Source organism: Myripristis murdjan, chromosome 18, assembly GCF_902150065.1.
Source record: "Myripristis murdjan chromosome 18, fMyrMur1.1, whole genome shotgun sequence".
Lineage (NCBI taxonomy): Eukaryota > Metazoa > Chordata > Actinopteri > Holocentriformes > Holocentridae > Myripristis > Myripristis murdjan.
In genome coordinates this window covers 6457387-6480856 of record NC_043997.1, presented here as the reverse complement: position 1 = coordinate 6480856, position 23470 = coordinate 6457387, and the positions used below count along the sequence as shown (strand labels likewise).

Sequence of the window (23470 nt, the reverse complement as noted above, 5' to 3'; positions counted from 1 at the left end):
TGTTGTCACGGTAACAGAGGTGTTCATTCACTTCTGTGTTTGGCATTGAGCTCATAGTTAGTGCTGCTGTTGGACTGGACTGCACTTTACTGACAGCTGTTTCCACTATTCTGTCCCCTGTCATTGTATATCAATAGGTGGGGACAAAAAATCAGAAACACCTCTCAATATATTGTAGTCCAGTAGCAGACCTCTGCAAACTACAACCTCAATAATAAACACAGAATTAAATTTACACATTCTCCAACAAAAACTGAACATTATAAATTTTGTTAAAAGGTAGAATTTATGGCAGATATTAGAGACGGTCCTTTGGTTCATATTTTTGTTGGACACCTTTTTTACCTTTTTGGCATTTAAAGGAATACTTCACCTAATAACTATAGCGCATTTTCTTTTTTTTTTTTTTTTTTTTATTATTTTTATTTCTTTTCTTTTTTTTTATTGGTGCAAAGTGCATATTACACAAGACAGGACGGGGGTGGAGACAAAAGGTGAGAAGAAAAGCCAAAAAAAAAAAAAAAAAACAGGAAAGAAAAAGTAAATAAATAAATAATACAAAATAATAATAATATTGACAAAAAATAAAAATAAATACACAGATAAATAAAATTAAAAAAAAAATAAAAGTAATGATAATAACAGTAAAAATGACAATAAAACAGTAATAGTAATAATAAGAATAATATGACAATGCTGCTACTACTACTGCTGCTGCTAATAATATTGATAATAATAATAATAGTGATATACATATATATATATATATATATATATATATATATATATATATATTATGACGATAAAGCCAGTCAGTTACCACTGTTAGGATCGATTGATTATGTGTGTGTGTGTGTGTGTGTGTGTGTTCATGAATCTGTGAGTGCATCTGCAACAAAGAAATAGCACATTTTCTACAAAGTTTTTAATCTCATCTCAATCTCGAAAAACAGCCCCCTCACTTTGTCTATACAGCAGCTTATCATGACCTCTGGTGCGCCCTCTAGTGGCCCTGTAAATAACAACACTGACGTCGTTAAAATCGGGTAACAGTAGAAAATCCCCCAGCGTGCACCGGCCATGACAGCAGCTGTGCTCATCCACAGCAAAGCCAATTAACATAAATCAACACACACACACACAAAGAAGCCAGATGCTGTGATTTCCCCCCAAATATCACACAGCTGCACTTTAATGAAGTTTTAAGTTGGAATACAACCACAACAAAACAGTTACACACACACACACACACACATATAAATAGCATCTGGTGAATTATCCGTAGCTGTTATCTTATTATTAACAAATAAAGTGTGTTAACTGAGTTGCATGTAGCTGCACAGTCGGAACATAAAACATGTGCAGCTTGACAACAGCGAGTGTTTTGTGAACTTTGTCAAAGATATTTCTCCATGAAGGCGAGTGTGACGTCAGTTTTTACAAGTTACATTTTTTTTTAGTTTTAAGTATCATTTTCCTGTGACAAATGCATTTATTTCCCTTATGAATTGGAAAAATTTCATTAAAGAAAAAAGTTGTTGCGCAAAAGAAATGTAAAAAACTGACTACGGCCACGGCCGAGAACTGCGTGCGACCAGGAGATCCCTACGCTCGTGAAAACTGAACCGTAGTTGATGACCTAACCGGGTAAAAATGTTTGTTTTTCAGTGAATCTTGTATTTACACTAATACTGTTCATGTGAGAAATATGTGATTTTGTTGATTTTTTGAAAATAAAACACTCGTGTGAGGATCTGGAAACTAGTCGACGTGGCCACAAGAGACGCCGCTCGTCAAAGACACACCCTCAGACAGGTAGGCCTGTTGTCATGGAAACACAAATCCCAGCTGCACAGGGCCGTTGTGCCGAGTCAAACCGAGTAGAGCCGGGCGGCGCGTAAAGGCCTTTTCACACACACACACACACACACACACACACACACACACACACACACACACACACACACACACTTTGGTCCAGAGAAGAGAAAGAAAGGCTTGATAAAAAGTGACTTTGCCATTATTTCATCCCTCTGCTCATCTCTCGCTCTCTCTCTCCACCTGCCTGCCTTTGTTAGAGTGACTTTCCTGCCGTGTAATAGCCCGGGGACCTCAGGTGTGTGTGTGTGTGTGTGTGTGTGTGTGTGTGTGTGTGGAGTGTGGACGGAGGAATGACATCTAAACTCTTCTCTCCGTCTCACCTCGGGCTTCTATTGCTGTTATTTTGTGGCCTGCCACGGTTACTATGAGTGAACACACACACACACACACACTCACACACACACACACACACACACACACACCCTCATTATCTGTCCATATCATTACTCTAATGTCCTCTGACCCCACAGTATGTGCAGCTCAGTGTGAAGTTTATTGTTCTGGGACATAAAATCCCTGAGGACAAAAAAATACAAAAAAAAAAAATCTCCACCTTAAGTCATTTAGTCTCAAATTCAGTCTTAAAATCGTGTTTTTATTTAAATACAGTATAAAAAAAAATAAAAAAAAAAATCCATCAGTGGGATGAGGTAATCCCACTTGTTTCCAATGCAGTTTCACTTGTTTCAGGAATTTTTATAAAGAAGCATAAATGTGTTGAAACGAGGCAAAATGAGCCAAATCAGCCACTAGGATAAAAAAATTTCCTGAAAAAAGTTGATTAACATTGGAAATAAGTGGGATTATCTAATCCCACTGGCAGGTTTTTAACCACGTTGGAAGAAAAACCAGATTTGAGCACTGACAATGAGGCTCAATGACTTTTAAACATGTTTTTTTTTTTTTTTTTTTCAGTATAAAAATGCAAACTCTAATCCTGCTCCAGAGGCCCATCCTACGTGTAGCATATAAACTATAAATATATATGCTTTACATTTATAATCTGAGTCCCAGGATTTAATGTGAGTGAACCGACTGACCTGAGAGCTACATTAGGGAACATTCTCACTTACGGGATTTAAATTGAGAGCATGCACGGTGAACCTGTTGCCCAGCTGAGGAAGAGCAGCTCGGCTCTGTCGTAATTATAATTCCCCATGAATTAAAGTTAGTCTTTGTTGTTACTGTGAGCGAAAATCATTTCATCCTATACACTGCAAAAAATATCACCTGTCTTTATTATTTCCACTTTGGTTTGTTGTCTGTAGGTTAATGCCGCTTGATTCATTTTCAATATCAAACTTTACTGTTTTATTTTTCCGATTTTTAACTTAAAATGATTAGTTTTCTCTGGAAAGTTACTGGAAGTGGAGTTACCCAGCATGCTTTTGGGCAATGGAGGTCTTCAGTTTGTGTGTGTGTGTGTGTGTGTGTGTGTGTGTGTGTGTGTGTGTGTGTGTTGTTTATCATGAGCTCTTTGTGTTGAGTTATTAAGTTTAAAGATGGTTTTATATTATTTCTGACTGATATTGTCTGTTCTTTTGGTTTACCTCCATCTGTTATCATGTTTGGGTTAATGCTCCTTCAAAATAAAAGACCGGACAATGAAGACAGTCAAAGCAGTGTTCTCCTTCACAATCAAACCCGGATTGTGGAAAAATATTCTGAGTCACTGAAGGTCGAACTTTTAGAAGACTCTTCATCAGAAAGCTGTTATTCGTTACCTGCTGAATATATATTCAGATTCAGGTTCATCCCCATAAAGCTTCAACTTTTTCTCATGAATGATGTGAAATCTTCCTTTCCTTTTCCATCAGAGAGTCAAGTTGAGTTAACTAACTAGAATAGTGCAGTTTCTGGGGAAACTGCGTGGGCAAGCTGGAAGAATAACCGCGGCGTGCGGTTTCCAAGCAGAAATTAAAATGCATCATGAGAAAGGTAACGCTTTGGGCTTTCAAACGGTGTCAAAATTATTTTCCAACTCACAAAAATCCCTGAGATTCGGCGAGTTCAAAAAGTGTGTGTTTCTCCCTCTCTCCCCAGATTCTGGGTTCCAGATATAATGGGAATCTATGGGGGAGAGAGCTGGCACTCCTGCCTCGTTAAGTGTCACCGTTTAAAAAGTTGAAGCTACTTTGCTTTTGTTTTTACATTTTTCAAAGCACAACTAGTTTTCCTACTACTGTACCTGAATTTGTGCATGTGGAGTGAAAATTGTGGCCGGGAGTGCAAGTTAAAGACAAAATTTTTAGACGATTTTTCAGGGCTGCTTCACTCTAGCCGTGATGTCACTCACTCTAGCACTCCGAACATTCCGCCATTAATGTGTATTGGGTCCGGAATTCCGATTTCAAACTGGAATTGCGGAAAAACGGAAAGTCGGAGCGCCTTGAAAATGGACGCGCCGCTTCTTCTCCACAAGACGCACGTTTTTCGTATTTGGTGCGTGGACGCAGGTCAAAAGCTTTGCGCCCTGGAGCCTTCTGAAATTTTGGCCATTCATTTCCTATGGCCGAAATTTTCCGTAAAATTGGAATTTTGAGAATTCCGTGAGTAGGACTTCTTATAAAAGTAATAGCACACTTCTCCCAATCGGGCCGCACATTTTCCCAATTCATTGTGTGGGCCTAAACCGAAAGCTGCGGGACGAGTTACGCGCCGAAAAAACGGGCGTAAATAAATAAATAAAAAAGATTTGTGTTGACAGTCTGGACTCCCAGCAGCTGCATCGACATTTTCAACTGGAGTTTGTGACTCTTGGCTTTTACTCCTCATCTCAAGGCAGAAACTTAAGGTTTTAAGTTCAACTGCCTTGAATTTACGGCAAATGCAGTTTGAAAAAGCCCCTGATTTAGATTTGACACGTATTGAGACCGGATGAATACCTTTGTGGTCGTGTTTTTGCATTTACTGAGTGTGTTTTCGGGACAGGAGGAGAATAATAACGTACGATAGATGGATTTATCAGAACATATGTCCTACTTGGATCGCTGCCTGTTGCTTTCTGAACTGGGTCACATGTCCAGTGTTTGTTGTAGATTTTTATTTTGTGTGGATTTGTGCTTTGGGTTTGTCAGCTTGCGTGTTTATGTTTGCACACTTGTGGTCGCTCCATTATGGGATATCTAATTGATGTCTATGTTCATGCATTGTCAGTCAATCAGTGAGGCTTTATTTTATTTTTTATTGCATCTTTCACACACAACACGATGTGCTTTGCAGACAAGAAAAATAATAAACCATAACAAAACTTAATAAAAGCAAATAAAACACACAATTAGATGGAAGAGACAAATATATAATACATGGGTGTGTGTTACTATTGAGCCAAACTAAAGGGCTTGTCCACCAAAATGTTCCTCCAGTAGAAATATAGTGGTGTTATCAGTCAAATGCAGTTCAATGTGCAAACTGGTTCCTTACAGAGAGTTAAATAATTGCTGCATTAACCTGTACAAAGCAGCACACCTGATGTTTTGCATGGAAAAGCATCTTTTAACTGTCAGATAAATGCAGTGCAGTAAATAAAAAGTAGGAGATTTCCCTCTGAAACGCCGTGCAGGAACGTTTCAGTCGCTTAATGGAAATATTGAGTAAAGTGCCAGTGCAGCTCCAGATAAACATTTCTGCTCTCTCTCGCTGCAAAGTCGAGGTCACTTCCTTCATACGGTGTAAAAAAAAAAAAAAAAAGAAAGAAAGAAAAGAAAAGGTGCAGGAGTTTGATTTGGTGTCAGAGTGCAGGGCCATGTCGTTGAGTCGCGTGCCGAAGCCTCAGGGGAAACCACGGTAACACCGAGCGACAAACTCAAGGACGATTCCTCCAACGGCTGGAAAGTTGTTGTTGTTGTTGTTGTTGTTGTTTTGGTCGCTCCTGAACCACAGGTCGAGCCGCCCGACGCCTCCGCACTCGCACTTTTCCTTTCCCGTGGCTCTCGAATCGCTCAGCGACAACCGCTTTTCAATCGTGAGAAATTCCTGTTTCCCCCGTCGGCGTCTCCTTGACCCTCTCCTCCTCTTGAAGGCGAGCCATCACAACATCTCGCCATGATTGGGGTCTTGAAGGGCTCGCGCCAATCAACGCTCAGGATTTAGCCGAGAGAGAGGCGATCGAAGCTCCCGGCAGCGCTCCGCTTCGCTTTCGGCTGATTTCCGTCGCTCCTCACCTGGAAGGACGAGATCACACTTCATCATCATCGTCGTCTTCATCGGTGCTCTGAAAAACATCGTCCAGACTCAGCAGGAAAAGTGCAACCTGACGCAGATAAACAACAGAAACACCGTTTACAGGGCCTCACGTTCACTTTCTCACTTTCACATGATTTTTTACAGAAGCCACTTTTTTTAGTGCAGGAAAACTACTACTGTTAATGTTAAATATAATACTAAACTACTACTGCTTATAATAACAACAAGAATAATAATGATATTAATAATGATAATGATAATATGACTACTATTACTACTAATTATACAATCGTTTTAATTTTAATTTTATTTTTTATACAATCAATTAATCAGTCAACCACATTTTAATTTCATTATACAACCTGTTGTATTATGACCAATAAACTTCCTTGTGTCCTTGTATCCTTGTTACTACTACTAACAATATCATGAATAATAACAGTACTACTTACTACTACTACTACTTCCACCAATAGTAATAATCATCATCATCATCACAGCTTTATTTAGGTATACATGTTTGACAAGAACAGTACTTAACATTTGAGTTAAGAACTGTTAAATTAAATTAAACACTTGATTAATCTTAGTGGTGACAGGAAAACAATCATAAAATGTAAAATATTGTAAAAATATGTTAAAATTTATGAAATTGTTGGGGATTTTTTTTCCTTTAATAATCCACGAGTCTGGTAATTATTATTATTATCATTCTTATTATTATTATTAGTAGTAGTAGTAGTAGTATTAATCATCCACATTATTACATTGTAAAACATTGTAAATCAGTACATATTGTGTCTTTTTGGGGAGAAAAATGTTATTTGATGTATAAAATGAAAATGTTGAAATAGTTTGAAGTCACTTTTCCATCTTTTTTTTTTTTTTTTTTTTTGGCAGACATCTCGTTATATACTACTACTACAAAATATAATAATTAAATTACACAACTACCAACAGTACCACTAATAATAGCAATACTAGTACTGATGATAATGACAGCCGTCATTATCGTCATCAGAACGGTACTTAACAGCTGAGTTAAGAACTGTTAAATTAAATTAAACACTAAATTACAAACAGTGTCGACAGTAAAACAGTCATAAAATGTAAAATATTGTGAAAAAATATGTTGAGATTTTGGAATTTGAGGTTGATTTTTCCTATAATAACTAATAATAATAATAATAATAATAATAATAAATATAGGGCCTAATAATAATAATAATAATAATAATAATAATACATTATAAAACAGTACATATTGTATTTTTGGGGGAGAAAAATGTCATTTGTCGAATCTGAATACACTGATGCCCACCGCAAACACACACACATGCAATACACTGACATCACTGTCAGTTTCAATGAAGACACCTGCTGGAGGATAATGTGACCTGACCCCTGCGGAAACGGAAAATGAGAGATTTAGTTGACAGGATATGGGTCACACACACACACACACACACACACACACACACCAGGGATTCAGCTGACAGAAAGGAAGGTCAGGTTAGGTCACTAGACAATCAGAGAAACAGATAAGGGCAGATTATTGCATCCGTCTGTGACTGTGTGTGTGTGTGTGTGTGTGTGTGTGTGTGTGTACACTCCTCCTGTCTTACCCGTAAGCCTCGGAATAAATAACCGTTTGAAATGCCTCTGAACAGTCGGCATTCCTGCACATAAACGGTGCTTCCAGTTTTAAGGTTTGTTTATTCACTCTGATGGAGCCAGGCTAACGACTCCTATAGACTTCAAGTCTTTATGCTAAGCTAACATGAAATGCTACCCACAAGAACTGCACCACTGGACGTACAGAGGTGGAAATGGTGTCCAACATCTGGTCTCAGTCTGGGGAAGTCGGGAAAAGGAACATTTCACCCAAAATGTTGGAGCATTCCTCTAAGGCCAGAGAAAATGTTGTAAGAAGTTTAACTTTTGGTGTATAAGAGACGTCTTGCGAGGCACACAGAAGTGTTTGTTTGAGTTCTTTGACAAAACTTCTGTTTCCTCCTGACTGCAGCTGGTCCCAATTCACTTTTCATGAGTTTTATTTTCATATCTTGTGCCAAAAATATTAGCATCCATCAACAACACACAGATTAGATAATTCAACAGCTAGTTTAATCACCAACCGTCTTGTAAGTCTATGGCAGTGGCTCTGGTACGCATACCCCTAGTGGTACAATGGAGAACTGCAAGGAGATTTTGAGCTTTTTTTTTTTAAATGTTAGTTTAAGAAATATTAGTCATGCATAATTCCTAAAATAATCTGCCTGTGCTCTAATGAGGTCAATGAAAAATGTAAATGTAAGCCTGATAAAGCACATTGAACATTCAGTTCTCCCTCTGGGTTTCCTGAAGCTGTCAGACGTGTGTGTTTGTGGTTTAAATCTGCTGCCGTGGTCGTTGAGCGAGGACATTGTTCACTATGACCAAAAAAAAAAAAAAAAAAAAAAATCCAGAAAAGGAGGAAGAAGAGAAAAAGAAGCAGAAACAGAAACAAGAAAATCTGATCAGTATCAGGTTCTTATTTCACACTGATGGAGCTGGATTAAACCTTGGCATGGAGTATTTTTTTCCCCCACTGGTTAGGAGGAACTTGGCTGAAAAAACGAAAAATTCAAAAGCGGAACGTTATTGAAAAAAGTCTGAATGGAACGGTCTTGTAATTGCACAGCAGGCTAAAACTGTGGTTTTACCTTTTGCTTGGTGAAGAGGAGAGACAGGAGGGAACGCTTGTTTTCTTTAAACGAGTGGAGCGGGTTAGGTCATGTGACCCGATGTGACCCTTCACACCCACAGAGAGAGAGAGAGAGAGAGGGTGCAGGGGGAGAGAAAACAGGAAACAAAAGCACGAAATGTCAAAGTAAAAAACAACAGCAGGTAGTTGATGCCAAAAAATAAAATGTAAAATAAAAACCCAAACAAACTATTCCACTTAATTCAACTTAATTGCACTCATGACATCGTTGAAAATGAGGCCATACGCTCAGTGATCCTCTGTAAAGCTGAATAAAAGCTGAATAAATGAACAACAAATGGGGAAACAGGCACTAGATGGTGCCAAAGTCCCATTATATTACATGGCGAACCTTTAAAAGGCCATTTGATTTGATTTTCCTCATTGGAAGTCTCCCGAGTTGCGGTTTATAATTGCAGGCAGCGCTACAGTGAATGCAGCTGTGGGCAAGTGAGATTAAATTCCTGGAGCAGCAGCATCACGAGCAGCCACAGCTCCGTGATAACAGATAATAGAAATAGCGAGCGCTCCTGTCGCCGGCCTCCGATGTGCAGCCGGCCTCCTTTTGTCTGCAGGAGGAAATCTCTCTCTCTCTCTCTCTCTCTCTCCTCTCTGTCTGGGTGAATCTGTGCTCGCCAGCCACCACACAAAGGACTCTCATCTTCTCTCCTGCGCCCGCCTGCTGTTTATCATCCCCTCTTCCTTTTCCCCTCCTTCCTTTCTGTGTGTCCATCCATTACAGCCAGCAGCCTCGGTAACAAGATCTCTCACAATGAGGCTCTTGGACGTCCTCTGTCCCGCTCTCGCTCTCTGCCGCTGCGTCCTCCCCCCTCTTCGCCGTCCCAGTCGCGGGACAGGTGGAGCGTTGCGGCTGTAATGAGATGCATAAAATAGCCGGCGGCTCCGGCCAAACAAACCAGGCCCTGAACCTGACAGATTGAGCGAACAAGAGCAGGGAGGCACCTTCGCTCGCTGTGAATGTCGCCGGTTTCGCCTGCAGTGTTGAGTCGAGGGAGCGGCGGATTTATTTATTTTAATGTGGAAGTTTCTCACACGTCAAAACTCCACGCCATCTGTTTTAGCTCATGTTCACGTTGGAAATTTGAAGGAAAATTGTGCACAAAGCACGGAAGAGATGGAGAAGAGCCACTGATGAGGCTCCTTATAATGTGATGAAGGATGGAGGAGATAAATTTCCATCTTCATAAACTACTTAATCTCATCTTCAGCGTTAAAATGTTCTTTTATCTTCAAGTGAGGGAAAAAATATCCACTTATAGTTGAGATGGTTGAGATAATCCCACTTGTTTCCAATGCTATCCATCCATCCAGTTATTATCAACTGTGTAATAAGCAAAAGTTTCTGTGATGAAATGATAAAAGAATGATTAACCATCCAGCTAGCTGCTGCGTTTTGTTCAAAAAAGCAAAAGGTTGACATGGAAAAATGTAAAAAATTTTCCAGAAAGACAGAAAGAGCAGTTTTTTTTTATTTCCTCCTGTCTGCTTGATGTAATTGTACATTGTGTGTTATTTTCATGAGCCAACATGCAGTTTGTCATTGATTGGTCAGCTACAAATTGATTTATTTGTAATAATAAATTAGAAAGCAGCCTAAAATATCTGCACGTGTCGACTCGGGTCATATTGACAATAGCAATAATCAAGTGCCTGTGAAGGTCTCATTTGAACGAATGCAGCTCACCAGGCAGAGAAGAAACCAGTAATCTGGATCCACTGGAACACGCCAGGGCTGTGCTTTATCACCTATTTCATTTGTTCTTTAAACTAATGCTTGTCAGAGTCAACATGCAGGAGCACCACATTGTTAAGCCTGCTGATGACTCTGTTATTCTGTCACTAGTGAACCATGTCAGCCCTGATCACGGCCCTGTGGTGGCTGATTTCTTAGAGTGGTGTGAGTCCTCCTTTTTTACCATTAACGTGGCTAAAACCAAAGAGACGATTATAGATTTTTGGGAAGAATCCTGCAGTCATCTCCCCTGTGGTCATACAGGATCAGACAGTGGAAGTCGTAAATCGGTATAAATGCCTTGGCACTCTGATTGATGACAAGCTGACCTTTGAGCCCCAGGTTGACACCGTGTGCAAAGAAGTACATCAGCGAATGTATTTTTTTCGCAAGCACCATAACTTTAATGTGGACAAGACTTTTATGAAAATGTTTTATTCTTGTTTTCTTGAATCTTACATTTTCTTTTATCTGCTGGTATGGCTCAATAGGCATTAAAAACATAAATCGACTGCAAGGTCTGAGTAAACTCTGCAGTAAGGTGGCGGGGTGAGCCTAAACTGCCTAAATGACCTTTATAATATCAGGACCTTGAAGAAAGCCCGTGCTCTACTCGCCAGTCAGAGCGACCCGCTTTTTAAAGAGTTTATGCTGCTTCCTTCCGGCAGAAGATTTATTGTGCCAAGGTGCAGGACCAAAAGGCTGAAAAACTCCTTTGTTCCTGTTGCTATTGGACTTCTGAATGGCACAAAGTGATTGTTGGCACTTGTCCTTTGTTTGCACTTTTTATCCGTTGTTGTTTTTGTTATTGCTGTTGTCCTTGCTGCTGGCTGTAAGACAAATTGCCCCTAGGGGATAATAAAGATATCCTTGATCCTTGAGTAAAACTAATAAGGGCATTTCCATGAAAGTAAGTTTTTAGTAGTGAGAAGCATCAGGACTCAGCTCAGGACACCCAGGTGCGTCTCACACATTACAGTCTGCAGCTCTGCGGGTTCACAAAGAGGCAATGAGCCGCAGCTTTAACAGATAACATTATCACATGAGGGAGTTCAAAATGGCTGCGTTTTGAAATTGGTTTTAACAGCAGAACAAATGAAACCGGTGATTATCAAAGCAAAGGTCACGTTGCCAAACACACGAGCTCTAAGCCTCGTCCTCGGGTCGTTTCAGGGTGCCGCCGATCGATCGCGGCTTCAGCCGAGGCCGTTCAGCAGTTTATCTGGACGCCGCCGACGGAGTGAAAATGCACGATTAACATAAACAGATTCATCTTGGTGCTCTTACTGCAAGACGTGTGCAATCTTTTGCTCTGATTAAATTAGGGAAGCCAGACATCACCGCAGATTGCATTTTGAAATTGGCCGTAAACAGAGGAGGGAGGACTGAGTTACCTCACAGCATGATACAGTATGATAAGAAACACTGTGATTTGATATGATACAGCATGATACTAGGATATGACACAACAATGACACAACACAGCACAACACGATATTATGATATTTTGTCACAATACGACTTACAATATGAATAGTATACGATACAATAGGACATGATACAATATGAGCAAATGCGATAATGACACATTATGTCACAATACAATCTGATACATCACGGTACGACATGATGCAATATGACACAATACGACACAATACGATACAATACGATACAACAGGATATGACACAAGACGGCGTGACACATTATGTAACAATATGACACAATATAACAGGATACAATATGATATACAAACCCAATATGACACAATACAATCTGATCCGCTACAATAGGACATGATGCAGTACGACACAAGACAGTGTGATACAACACAGCACAATACAAACTGATACAATTCAATATGACACAATATGTTATATTATAATGTAAAAATGTTATATTATTGTAATATTTTTGATGTACAGTTTAATGTAAATGTGCCACATCAGAAAATGTCATAACATCAATACATCCAGTCAGTCGTCAGTACATAAACATCCATCAAACACAGACAGATCCACATATACAACACTGTCCCTCCTGTATAGGACATGTAATACACTGATTATGCATGTGTGAAATTTCCTAAAACTCCCTTAAAATATCAATCTAACAATCCAACATTATTTTCTTAATCGCCATATAAATTCATGCATATACGCTTGTACATTATGCATCATTAGTGTGTCTGTTCTGGGCAAAATCCTGTTCTGATGAAGCCCATCCCTTTGTGTGTGCAGTCAAATAAAGCGTTGGGAAGTGTAATCCAGTGTGCAAATATTTTTCTCCTACTGTTTCCAAAACCCTGTTGCATAAATGAAGTGATGTATTTTTTTTTTAACCCTAACCCCTAACTCATCAACAGGAAACAGAAACGATGTAGAGATGGAGACGAAATTCAGAATAAAATTTTTTAAAAATTAGAAGATTGCCACTTTTTTAAGAGCTACACAAAGTCAAACCAGGTCTCTCTCTCTCTCTCTCTCTCTCTCTCTCCAGGCGTCTCGATGCCGATTCCCGTCATCGGCCTCCACAACAAGGACAAGGTCTTCGTCAACGGCAGCTGCGTCCTCAATGAGGAGCGCTTCATGCTGATTGGCTCCTTCGTGGCCTTCTTCATCCCGCTGGTCATCATGGTGGTGACGTACTGCCTCACCATACAGGTGTGGAAAACACACACACTTCACACACACTTCACACCTGCTCTCATCTCCACAGCTCAAATCTCATTTTCCTCAAACAAGGTAAAAACTGCCAGTGGGACGAGATAATCCCACAGGTTTCCGATGCTAATATACTTGTTTTCCAGATTTTTTTTTTTAATCAAAAGTCATTTTCTTGACCCAAGTGACTGATCAGCCTTATTCTGCCTAATTTCAACACATTTATTCTTCTTCCCAGAAAAAAATCCTCAAACAAATGGGATTTTTTTTTTACCTTGTTTGAAGAAAAACAAGATTTTAACCCTGAAGATGAAACTAAATGACATAAGATGTTTTTAGGTTATTTTATTATTATTATTATTTTTTTTTTACAGTGTAGCCACATAGACTTTCAGGCACCGCTGTGAAAAAATGGCTGTTTTATCATCTCATATCCTGGTAAAAACGAATGTGGCGTGCCAAAAATGTTGGTTAAAATCTGCTGTTCTGGATGTGTTTGCATTGTGGCTTCAGTCACTCAGTCTGAGAGCGGCCGCATGTTTTTTAATGCGATGAAACAAACGGGTTGATTTAAGTTTGATTCTGGCTTGGAGAGGAAGGCCTTGTTCAGACTGCCAGCCCAAATCCGTTTTTTGATTTTAGAAAGTGTGGACAGTAAAAAAAAATCCAAACAAACACAAAATCAGATCCAAACCACATCCTGAGGAGGCTTGAAATGCGATTCCAATCAGATTTCCACAGAAGCGTCTCTGTTTGGGCGCTCAAATCGGATTTCTAGTGTCTGTCACGTCACTTCACAGCAACAATGAAGTGCATGATAGCGGCTGCTGTTGCCATGGAGACGTTAATGAATTTGTCTGATGAGACGGAGACGTTCTGAGGTGAAATTAGACGACGAGCACCTGGGTGTTTCAGGTCTCTCAGCACTGAGGATGAGGCTGAATGACTTCATGTGTTCCTGTGCTGTTTTCTCATGTCGTTGTTGGATCCCCGTCCTCCTCTCCGTCCTCTCCTCGTCCCTCTCCTCGTCCCTCTCCTCGTCCCTCTTCCCGTCCCTCTCCTCGTCCCTCTCCTCGTCCCTCTCCTCTCCTCTCCAGGTGCTCCAGAGGCAGGCCACTGTCTTCCTGTATGAGACCAAGACCTCCTCCCAGCAGCCTCTGCACCCGCCGGCCATGACCAAGACTCTGCAGCCGCCACCCGCCACCTTCCAGCTGCCTCAGATCAACACCATCGCCCCACCAGACTCACAAGGTGACTGACTGACTGACTGACTGACTGACCGACTGACTGACCGACTGACCGACTGACTGACTGACTGACTGACTGACCAACCGACTGACTGACTGGCTGACTGACTGACTGACTGACCGACTGACTGACTGACTGACCGACTGACTGACTGACTGACCGACTGACTGACTGACCAACCGACTGACTGACTGGCTGACTGACTGACTGAATGACCAACCGACTGAATGACCAACCAGCTGACTGACTGACTGACTGACTGACTGACTGACTGACTGACTGACTGACTGACTGACTGACCAACTGACCGACTGACTGACCGACTGACTGACCAACTGACTGACTGACTGACTGACTGACTGACCAGCTGACTGACTGACTGACTGACTGACTGACTGACTGACCAGCTGACTGACTGACTGACTGACCCACCGACTGACTGACAGACTGACTGACTGACTGACTGACCAACTTACCGACTGACTGACCAACTGACTGACCAGCTGACCGACTGACTGACTGACTGACTGACCAACTGACCAACCGACCAGCTTTCCAACTGACTGACTGACTGACTGACTGACTGACCAACTGACCAACCGACCAGCTTTCCAACTGACTGACTGACTGACTGACTGACTGGCTGACTTACTGACTGACTGACTGACTGACTGACTGACTGACCGACTGACCAACTGACCGACTGACTGACTGACTGACTGACTGACTGACTGAGTGACCGACTGACCAACTGACCGACTGACCAACTGACTGACTGACTGACTGAGTGACCGACTGACCAACTGACCGACTGACTGACTGACTGACTGACTAACCAACTGACCGACTGACTGACTGACTGACTGACTGACCGACTGACTGACCGACCGACCGACCGACCGACTGACTGACTGACTCACTGACTGACTGACCAACTGACCGACTGACTGACTGACTGACTGACTGACTGAACGACTGACTGACCCACCGACTGACTGACCGACCAACCAACCAGCTTTCCAACCGGCCAACTGACTGACTGACTGACTGACCGACCAATTGATTGACTGACTGACTGACTGATTGATCAACTGATTGACTGACTGACTGATGACTGACCAACTGACTGACTGACTGACTGACCAACTGATTGATTGACTGACTGACTGACTGACCGACTGACTGACTGACCGACTGACCGACTGACTGACTCTTACTGACCGACTGACCAACTGACTGACTGACTGACTGACTGATTGATTGACTGACTGACTGATTGACTGACTGACTGACTGACTGACCAACCGACTGACTGACCAACTGACTGACTGACTGACTGACTGACTGACTGACTGACTGACTGACTGACTGACTGACTGACCAAACTACACCAGCAGCCAGTCAGAGCTAAGTGCTGTAATGAAACATGGGAGCTACAGAAGCTCAGAGAGGCCCTGGATTTACATATTTAATTTAGGTTTTTGTTTTGTTTTGTTTAATTTTGTATTTGTTTTGTTTTCTTTGTTTTTTGTTTGTTTGTTTGTTGTTTGTTTTCTTGAGATGTGAAGTTATCATTTTTCATAATGACAAAATAATGACAGTAACAAAATGTTTTCCTGATTATTTCCTGAGCATTGTTTGTGTGTGTGTGTGTGTGTGTGTGTTTTATTGTTTTTTGTTTGTTGTTTGTTTATTTTGAGATCTGAAGATATTGTCATTATTGTGCCTTTATCAGAGGATAACAAAATGTTTTCCTCATTATTTCTTGAGGATTGTTTGTTTGTTTTGTTTATTGCTGGTTTGTTTTGGTAGTTTGTTTTGTTAGTTTGTTTTTTGTTTATTTGTTGTTTGTTTGTGTTGTGATCTGAAGTTATTGTCATTATTGTGTCTTTACCTAACACACAGTTACTGTTTGGAAAAAGGAGCTCAGTACTTTATTTTCAGAGTAGCAGTACTTCTACTTCTACTGGAGCAGCAGTTTGTAGTACACTGTCCATCACTGCATGCAGTCCATGACTCTCCTTTTGCTCCGCCCACAGGGTTGCAGGCCCCGCCCCCTCAGAGCAGACGGAACACCCTGAGCTGTCTGAAGGGGGCGGAGCCTAGCATGCTGCTGAGCGCCGCCACATCAGACAGCATCAGCATCATTCCCGGGTCCGAGGTGGCGTCCCAGCTCAGCTCGCCGGCCGCGGGGCCGGGGCGGGGCGACGCCGCCGGTTGCCATGGGCGACGAGGGATGATGCAGGCCATTAAGAACGAGAAGCGGGCGTCCAAGGTGCTTGTTAAAATCCTGCATGTTAACAGGTCATTTAGTCTCATCCTCACTGTTAAAATCTTGTTTTTCATTAAACAACCAACAAAATTCACACAAATTCTGGAAACAAGTTGATTAGCATTGGGATTGTCTCATCCCACTGGCAGATTTATTCCCACTTGTTTGAAGAAAAACAAGATTTTAACCCTAAATATGACTCTAAGTGACATTAGATATATTTTTAGATTTTTTTTTTTTTTTTTTTTTGCAGTGTAACCACTTTCAGATACCCCTGTGGAAAAAAAGGCTCTTTTAGCATCTCAAATTGTGGCAAATGCAAATGCGACATGCAAAAAAAGGTTGTTAAAATCTGTGGTTTTACATGTATTTGCATTGGGGCTCGACTGACTCAGTCTGACAGCGGCCAAACGTTTTAAATATTTTTATGTAACCAAAAAAAAAAAAAAAAAAAATACAGGTTCATTGGAGAGCGTTGTTCACATTCCTACTGGAGACTACCTGAGTGGAAAAAAATAGAAAAACAAGCTCCATGTGAGGTTAAATTAAAGAACGCATACCTGGATCTTTTAAATATTTCAACTTGCAAAAAAATGTTCTAGTGTGGTTTTGTCTAGTCTATATCCACGGTCAGTTTTTCCTTTTGTCTTGCGGTTTGTTTCATGTTGCGGGCTTCATTGTTGCTTTATTGTTTCATTTGTTTTTTACAGAGTGATAATTGGCTGGTTTGAATTTGAGTAAACTCTTGGCCCTTGAGGAACAAGGCAGAATCAGACAGGACAGTTCCACATTGGTCCGGTTGAGGGTTTTTAAGAAGCCGCGTTATCAAATCCAACCAGGCGCTCGTGTCAAAACGCTGCAGTTAGAGAGTTAGAAGATGCTGGTCGGAGGTCTTGTCGCGTTGGAAACTGTGCTGAATGAAGACTAAAGCGCTCGTTTGCCAAGATATCAAAACCGTAAAATGAAGAAAAGTGGCTGCAAGGAGAGCGTTGACTCTTAATTTTTGATGCAGGGAGAGAAATACCCATTTTTCCGCATTTTTCTCTCTTGATACAACTTTATACATAATGCACTCTTTTCTAGCATTTAATTATTTCTTATATTTTAATTCTTCTCATGAGAATTTGGGGCAAACCGCAGCTGACCCAATTTCCCCTCGGGGATTAATAAAGTATTTCTGATCCCGGCTCTTACCTGGCAGTCTAAGTCAGTGGCTTTCAAAGTGGGGATCGGGGACCTCCAGTGGTCCTTGAGGGTCATCCAGTGGGGTCCACAGTGAAGTGAAGGAACAGTTTAAATTCTTTTTCATTCAGTTCACTAGAAATTATACCAAACAAAATGACAAGGGGTTATTTTAACATCTTGGTTTAATCTTGCGGATTCTAATCGATTGGTCGGTGTTCAGGTATGATGTCGTTACTGTCATAGTGAATTAAAAGGTTACTATATATATAGTAACCTTTTAATTTACTGTTATATAGTAACTTTTTAATTCAAGGTTACTGTATATATAGTAACCTTTTAATTCACTATTTAAATGTCTCTTCTGGCATTAATTCCTTATATTCCTTATTAGCGCATATCAAATCAGATAATGTGTGATATGCATGTGTAAACAGAATAATTCAAAGTACTTGTAATTGACTTTTTTTCTTGTCTTTGTGTGTGTAATCAACTTGTGAATTTTTATAGTGATATCTGAAAGTAAAATTTTGAACCCCTTTCCCCTGTGTGTTAAAAACAGTGTTTTTTGGTAATATGTGGTCATAAATAGGTGATTTTCAAAACTTTCCACCAATGGGATTTCTTGGGACTTTTTTCCCCTCACTCAGGACAAACTGAGGATACAAAATCAGTTGAGTTTGCTTCTCTTGCAATTTGTCCTAGGTTGACCCCAATTTTGGCCTAAAATTACTGGACTAGGTCTCAGTTTTTATCTTATCTAGACATTTTGCTTTTATCTACATGTTTGATGTACAGGATGCCAGTTCTTCTCATCTCTTCTCTTCGTTCCCCTCATGTCTCCTCTCATCTGTCTTCCCTCAGGTCCTGGGAATCGTCTTCTTCCTCTTCCTCATCATGTGGTGTCCCTTCTTCATCACCAACGTCACCTTCGTTCTGTGCCGGGGCTCCTGCAACGAGCCGCTGCTGGCCGAGCTCCTCAACGTCTTCGTGTGGGTGGGCTACATCTCCTCGGGGGTCAACCCTCTGGTCTACACGCTCTTCAATAAGACCTACAGGAGAGCCTTCTCCAGTTACATTAGGTGTCAGTACAAGGCGGGGGCGAACGCAGCCGGACCCAGCTGCAAAACCCTCCTGGTCCCCCCGCCGTGCCCGTCGCACGCCGTCACCCCGCTTCTGATTGGCGGACACGGGAAAGCGGGCGTGGACCGCAACAGTAACTGTCGCAACGGCGGCCGAGGGGACAACGGGAGGCTGACGGTGGACCCCGAGGACACGACAGACGACGGGACGCAGCTCGGAGGGGCGTCGCAGAGCTTCTCCGAGTGCCAGAACGCCGGGATGTTGTCGGAAACGGAGCCGGAAACGGAGATGGAGCAGGAGCTGTCGCTGATCAGCTACAGCCCCACCTCCAGAGAACACACCAGCAGCGTGTGATCGGACGCCATAAGCGAGGCGCGCTGCTCGTTTTTTTTTGCTCGCAGACGCTGGGACAAGCGGCGGTTTGACTGGCTGACGCTCGGAGCCTGCGGCGTTTCTCTTGGCTCGAACCATAAACCTGTTTCGCCCGTGCAGAGGATCATGGGAGCAGTGGGTTCTCCTGTTTGATCAGATCTGACAGTCTCAAATGAAGAGCCTCATCGCCTCGCTGAAGTGCACCGGCCACTGCAAAGGCATTAGTCATGCGGCCGGAAGGAGACGCATCAAAAAGAGATTAGTGGAGCCGAGTCGGCCAATTTGGTGACAGAACTCATGAAAGTAGAAACAAAGTGGCTTTTCCGTGCTATCATTATGGAATGAAAACGAATATTTCTGCTGTGTTTGAGCTTTCTATTTTGTGCCAAAATGTTGGTTTTCATACCATAAATAGGGAATGGAGGCAGAGGGAAAGAGGTAAAAAAAGCAAAATGTGGGGTACTTCACGGAGATAGAGTGCTGTTTGAGGTCCAGACAGGAGAAATGTGGACGCATTCAGGCCGAGGACGAGGTCAAACGGCGCTCTGTGGAGTCCCGCTGCTGCAGGTCACGGAGTCGAGCGCTGACCACCGAGGTCGGAGGGCCGGGGAGGGGGGGTCAAGCCTTCACACGCAGTCGAAATGCAGTCCGAGGCGCGGTTTGTGTGCACTGGCTCCACACCAAGCGAAATAAACCAAAATCAGTTTCCGTGCAAACCTGTCAGCGGCAAAAATACAAAATATGTCTGAGTGAACATTTCCAGCATGTATAAACAAACCAAGTCGGCCTGCAGGAACGGGGATTTCCTCTGAGGAAAACGTTCTTAAGACTGCAGCCAGAGTTTGTCTGACAGGACCGGGGGAATGAATGAATCAAGGAATGTAGAAGCGGCCGCTGGTCTCCGGTGGACTCACAGTGCCATCTAGTGGCCACTAATGAGACTGACACCCACAGGTCTGCTCCGGTTGAGTTGTATGAGGGTCTAAAAGAGCTAAGAGTATTACGCAGGCCTTTGTTCCAATGCAGCTGTCAGGCTTTGACTACCCCCCCGCCCCCCTTCCCACTTCATCTCCTGCTTCCCTCAACCAACACATCCCGACCACTTTTATAGGAAAATATTAAAGCTCCAACTTGCAAGAGATCCAGTTTTTATCTATCATACTAATAATATTTAAAATAAAACGGTTATGAGCTAAAATGAAAAAAATAAACGTTTTAAATACAAAGGGTGCACAAATCTTCCTCAGACGTCCACCTCATGATCAATAATGTTGTCACACCAGCCACAGCCATCGTCGTTCTCGCTCGCCTCCATCAAACACCGCAAGAGTCCCTCGTCAAGATCTTCCTCTGCTGTGATCGACTCAAGTTTACCTTTAGATTCCCCCAGAGACGGGAATCCAGTCAACCAGCATTCACACGGGTGAAGAGAAAAAAAAAAACCTAAAAGTCAGGAAAAATTACAGGAACTAAAGTACAAAACACGGCAGGCGCAAGTTTATGCTTTACGTAAGACAAACGTCGGTGCGATGGCGAGAGGCGGACGAAAAGCAGTCGACGAACGTTCCTGCTGTAGTTTCACTTGGTTGCCAGTTTCGGCTGTACGGCCAAAAGGTTTTCTATTACCACCCTTCATTAGCAGATAATAAACATGGGAGGTGCGGAGTCGTTACTGCCACGCTGCTCTAATTTCCCCTGATTTCACCATGGTAACCCATTTCAGCCAGGATGAAGGCGCGATGAAGGGGAATCAGAAGAGGCCGCTGAGGCAGGAGCTCGACACGATCCAGACGTGGAGTGTACGTTTTAGAGAAGACGTCTCGATATTTTCTACACCTAATGTATGCTGCAGATTCACTACATAGTGTTTGCTCTACCTGTCTGGTTAATGCAGACAGTAACATACCTAATACACATATCATATCTGAGAGTATTCATGTCATATCATAGTAATCCGTTTATAAATTCACCAAAGGCTCAAAACATTGTGAAAGGATGATTATTCACGTGAAATGACAGGTGGGTTATATGATTTTTGGTCAACCAGCAAGAAAGCTTTCTTGACCTCCGCTCATCAGGCCAAACTTTGCTAAGATGCTGGAGGAACAATTAAATGCAAGACAGGGAACTTCATAACACACTTAAAAAAAGAATTTACCCAAATTACACACAAAAAGGTTATAGACAAATGACACATTAAAGGAAAACACAACATGAAGCGTCCTAGTGAGGTGTTTGACCACGAGAACGGCTTCAGTTCTCCTTGGAAGAGATTCTCCAAGTCTCTGGAGAATTTCCTGGGGGGATGAAGCTCCGTATATACAGAGGGATATTATAGCAGGGCTGCAGAGCATAAAGCCTCATTGCAAAGACAAATACTCATCTGAGAGTTGAGTGGCACTGGTCTGCTGAAAAGTTGCCGTGGTCAGACTTTTCCTTCCTTTCCTCCAGCCGTTGCTTTCCATTCATTCCACGACAACATGAAAATGAACTTTCAGAGACTTCAGATGTTCTTCACTCCAGTTTTCCAGCACCAGAATAAAGTCCTCCACATGAGTCTTCCTAAAAGGTTTTCAGGGCTTTTTCAAATCGAGGTGGAGTGAAACTTTTTTAGCCGCAGAGGCAGAATATTATAAGGTGGGCGAGTCCATGGGTGAGGCTGTTCAACACTTTACTAAGACACTTTATGTTGGGTTTTCACTTTATTTTATCTCTGGTCTTTTGTGTTTTCCCACTTCCATACAGATAGTTTCTGTGTGATTTGACGAGGTTTCCGGTCTGTCACTTTTCATGCCAATCCAACGGATCGGGACAGGTTTTGTTTCATGGAGCTAAACTCATCGAAAATGTGGAAAAACTCAACAGTGACAGCTCTTTCCAGAAACAATGACATGAATAACAAAGATGAGCCACAGCCCTCAGGGTTGAAGAGTTTTGTCAGGAACTGTTTCCTGCCAAAGAATGCCAGAATCAGAATCAGAATCAGAATACTTTATTGATCCCCAGGGGGAAATTACTTTTTGTTACAATAACAACTCCCACTCAAAGTGTAAAGTAAAAAGAGCAAATAGTCAAGAAAAATAAAGAAAGGAATATAAATATAAATATAAATATATATAGAATAAAAAGAAAGAAAAAATATATGTACAAGTGCAAACATGGACAGGAGTTATTGCAAGTATAAGGTTATAAGTATCTGTCAACATGAGGTTCTGGATAGTTATAGTTTGTGGATGGATATTGTACTGGGGAAATAGTAGTGGACAAAAAAATTATATTGCGGTGTCAAGAGACAAGGAAGGGCTCAGCAGACTGGAAACATCGCCAAATCACACTGAAACTATCCGGATGGATTAGGGGAAACTTTATGTAATTTCCATATTTATTGATGAGTTTTCAGCCTAAATAAGTGATGAGAGATGACCATAAGATAAGTGATGCCCTGATGATGCAGCTTATTCAGTTATACCAGTGATTTTGTTTGGTCTGTTTACTACAATTTTCCCACATTTTGCATTAAAACAAAACATTTTGCAAATCATGCATGTGTACTAAAGATTTCACATCATATAATCAAAATCCCTCCATCATCAAATATGAATTTCTGATTGAAACAGCTGCCCTATGTTCTGCTTCTGTGACGAACTAAGTCCTCAACATTCAGAAACCACACAGCTGATAATTGGCTGTGGAAAGCAAAACGTTTCCACCAGGGACTATTTTCCCTGGCGGCGGAGGAGGAGGACGCGTTTCACTCCAGAACAGTTTCAAAAAGTCCTGAAAACACAACAGTGCTGGTGCTTTTAGGAAAACTAATGCGGAGGACTTTATTATTGGTGGAAAACTGGAGTGAAGAAAGTCTGAAGTCTCTGAAAGTTCATCTTCATATCGTAGTGGAATGAATGGAAACCAACCAAAAACGTGGAGAAATGACACGGCAGGTCCTAAATCCCACTGCTCGCTTTGAGGAAACATTAGCAGGAACATGAAACATCACCGCAACATCACCCTCCAAGACCAAAAGTCCCCCAGTAAGCATGAAAAGTGAACAAACAGACCAGCGCACATGTCTTTTATTCTCTTGCTG

The 23470-nt window shown here is 41.7% G+C and overlaps 1 protein-coding gene across 1 annotated transcript in view; it reads left to right on the top strand.

Annotated features, from left to right (window-relative positions):
• The window catches only part of htr2cl1 (5-hydroxytryptamine (serotonin) receptor 2C, G protein-coupled-like 1), a 34710-nt gene extending 15296 nt beyond the window's left edge, over positions 1–19414 (top strand). The window contains exons 3-6 of the mRNA XM_030076264.1: positions 13063–13226; positions 14324–14477; positions 16514–16749; positions 18793–19414. Coding sequence (XP_029932124.1) covers positions 13063–13226; positions 14324–14477; positions 16514–16749; positions 18793–19365 — 1127 coding nt within the window. The 3' untranslated portion in view covers positions 19366–19414. The remainder of the gene's footprint in view (positions 1–13062; positions 13227–14323; positions 14478–16513; positions 16750–18792) is intronic.
• The last annotated feature ends 4056 nt before the right edge of the window (positions 19415–23470 follow it).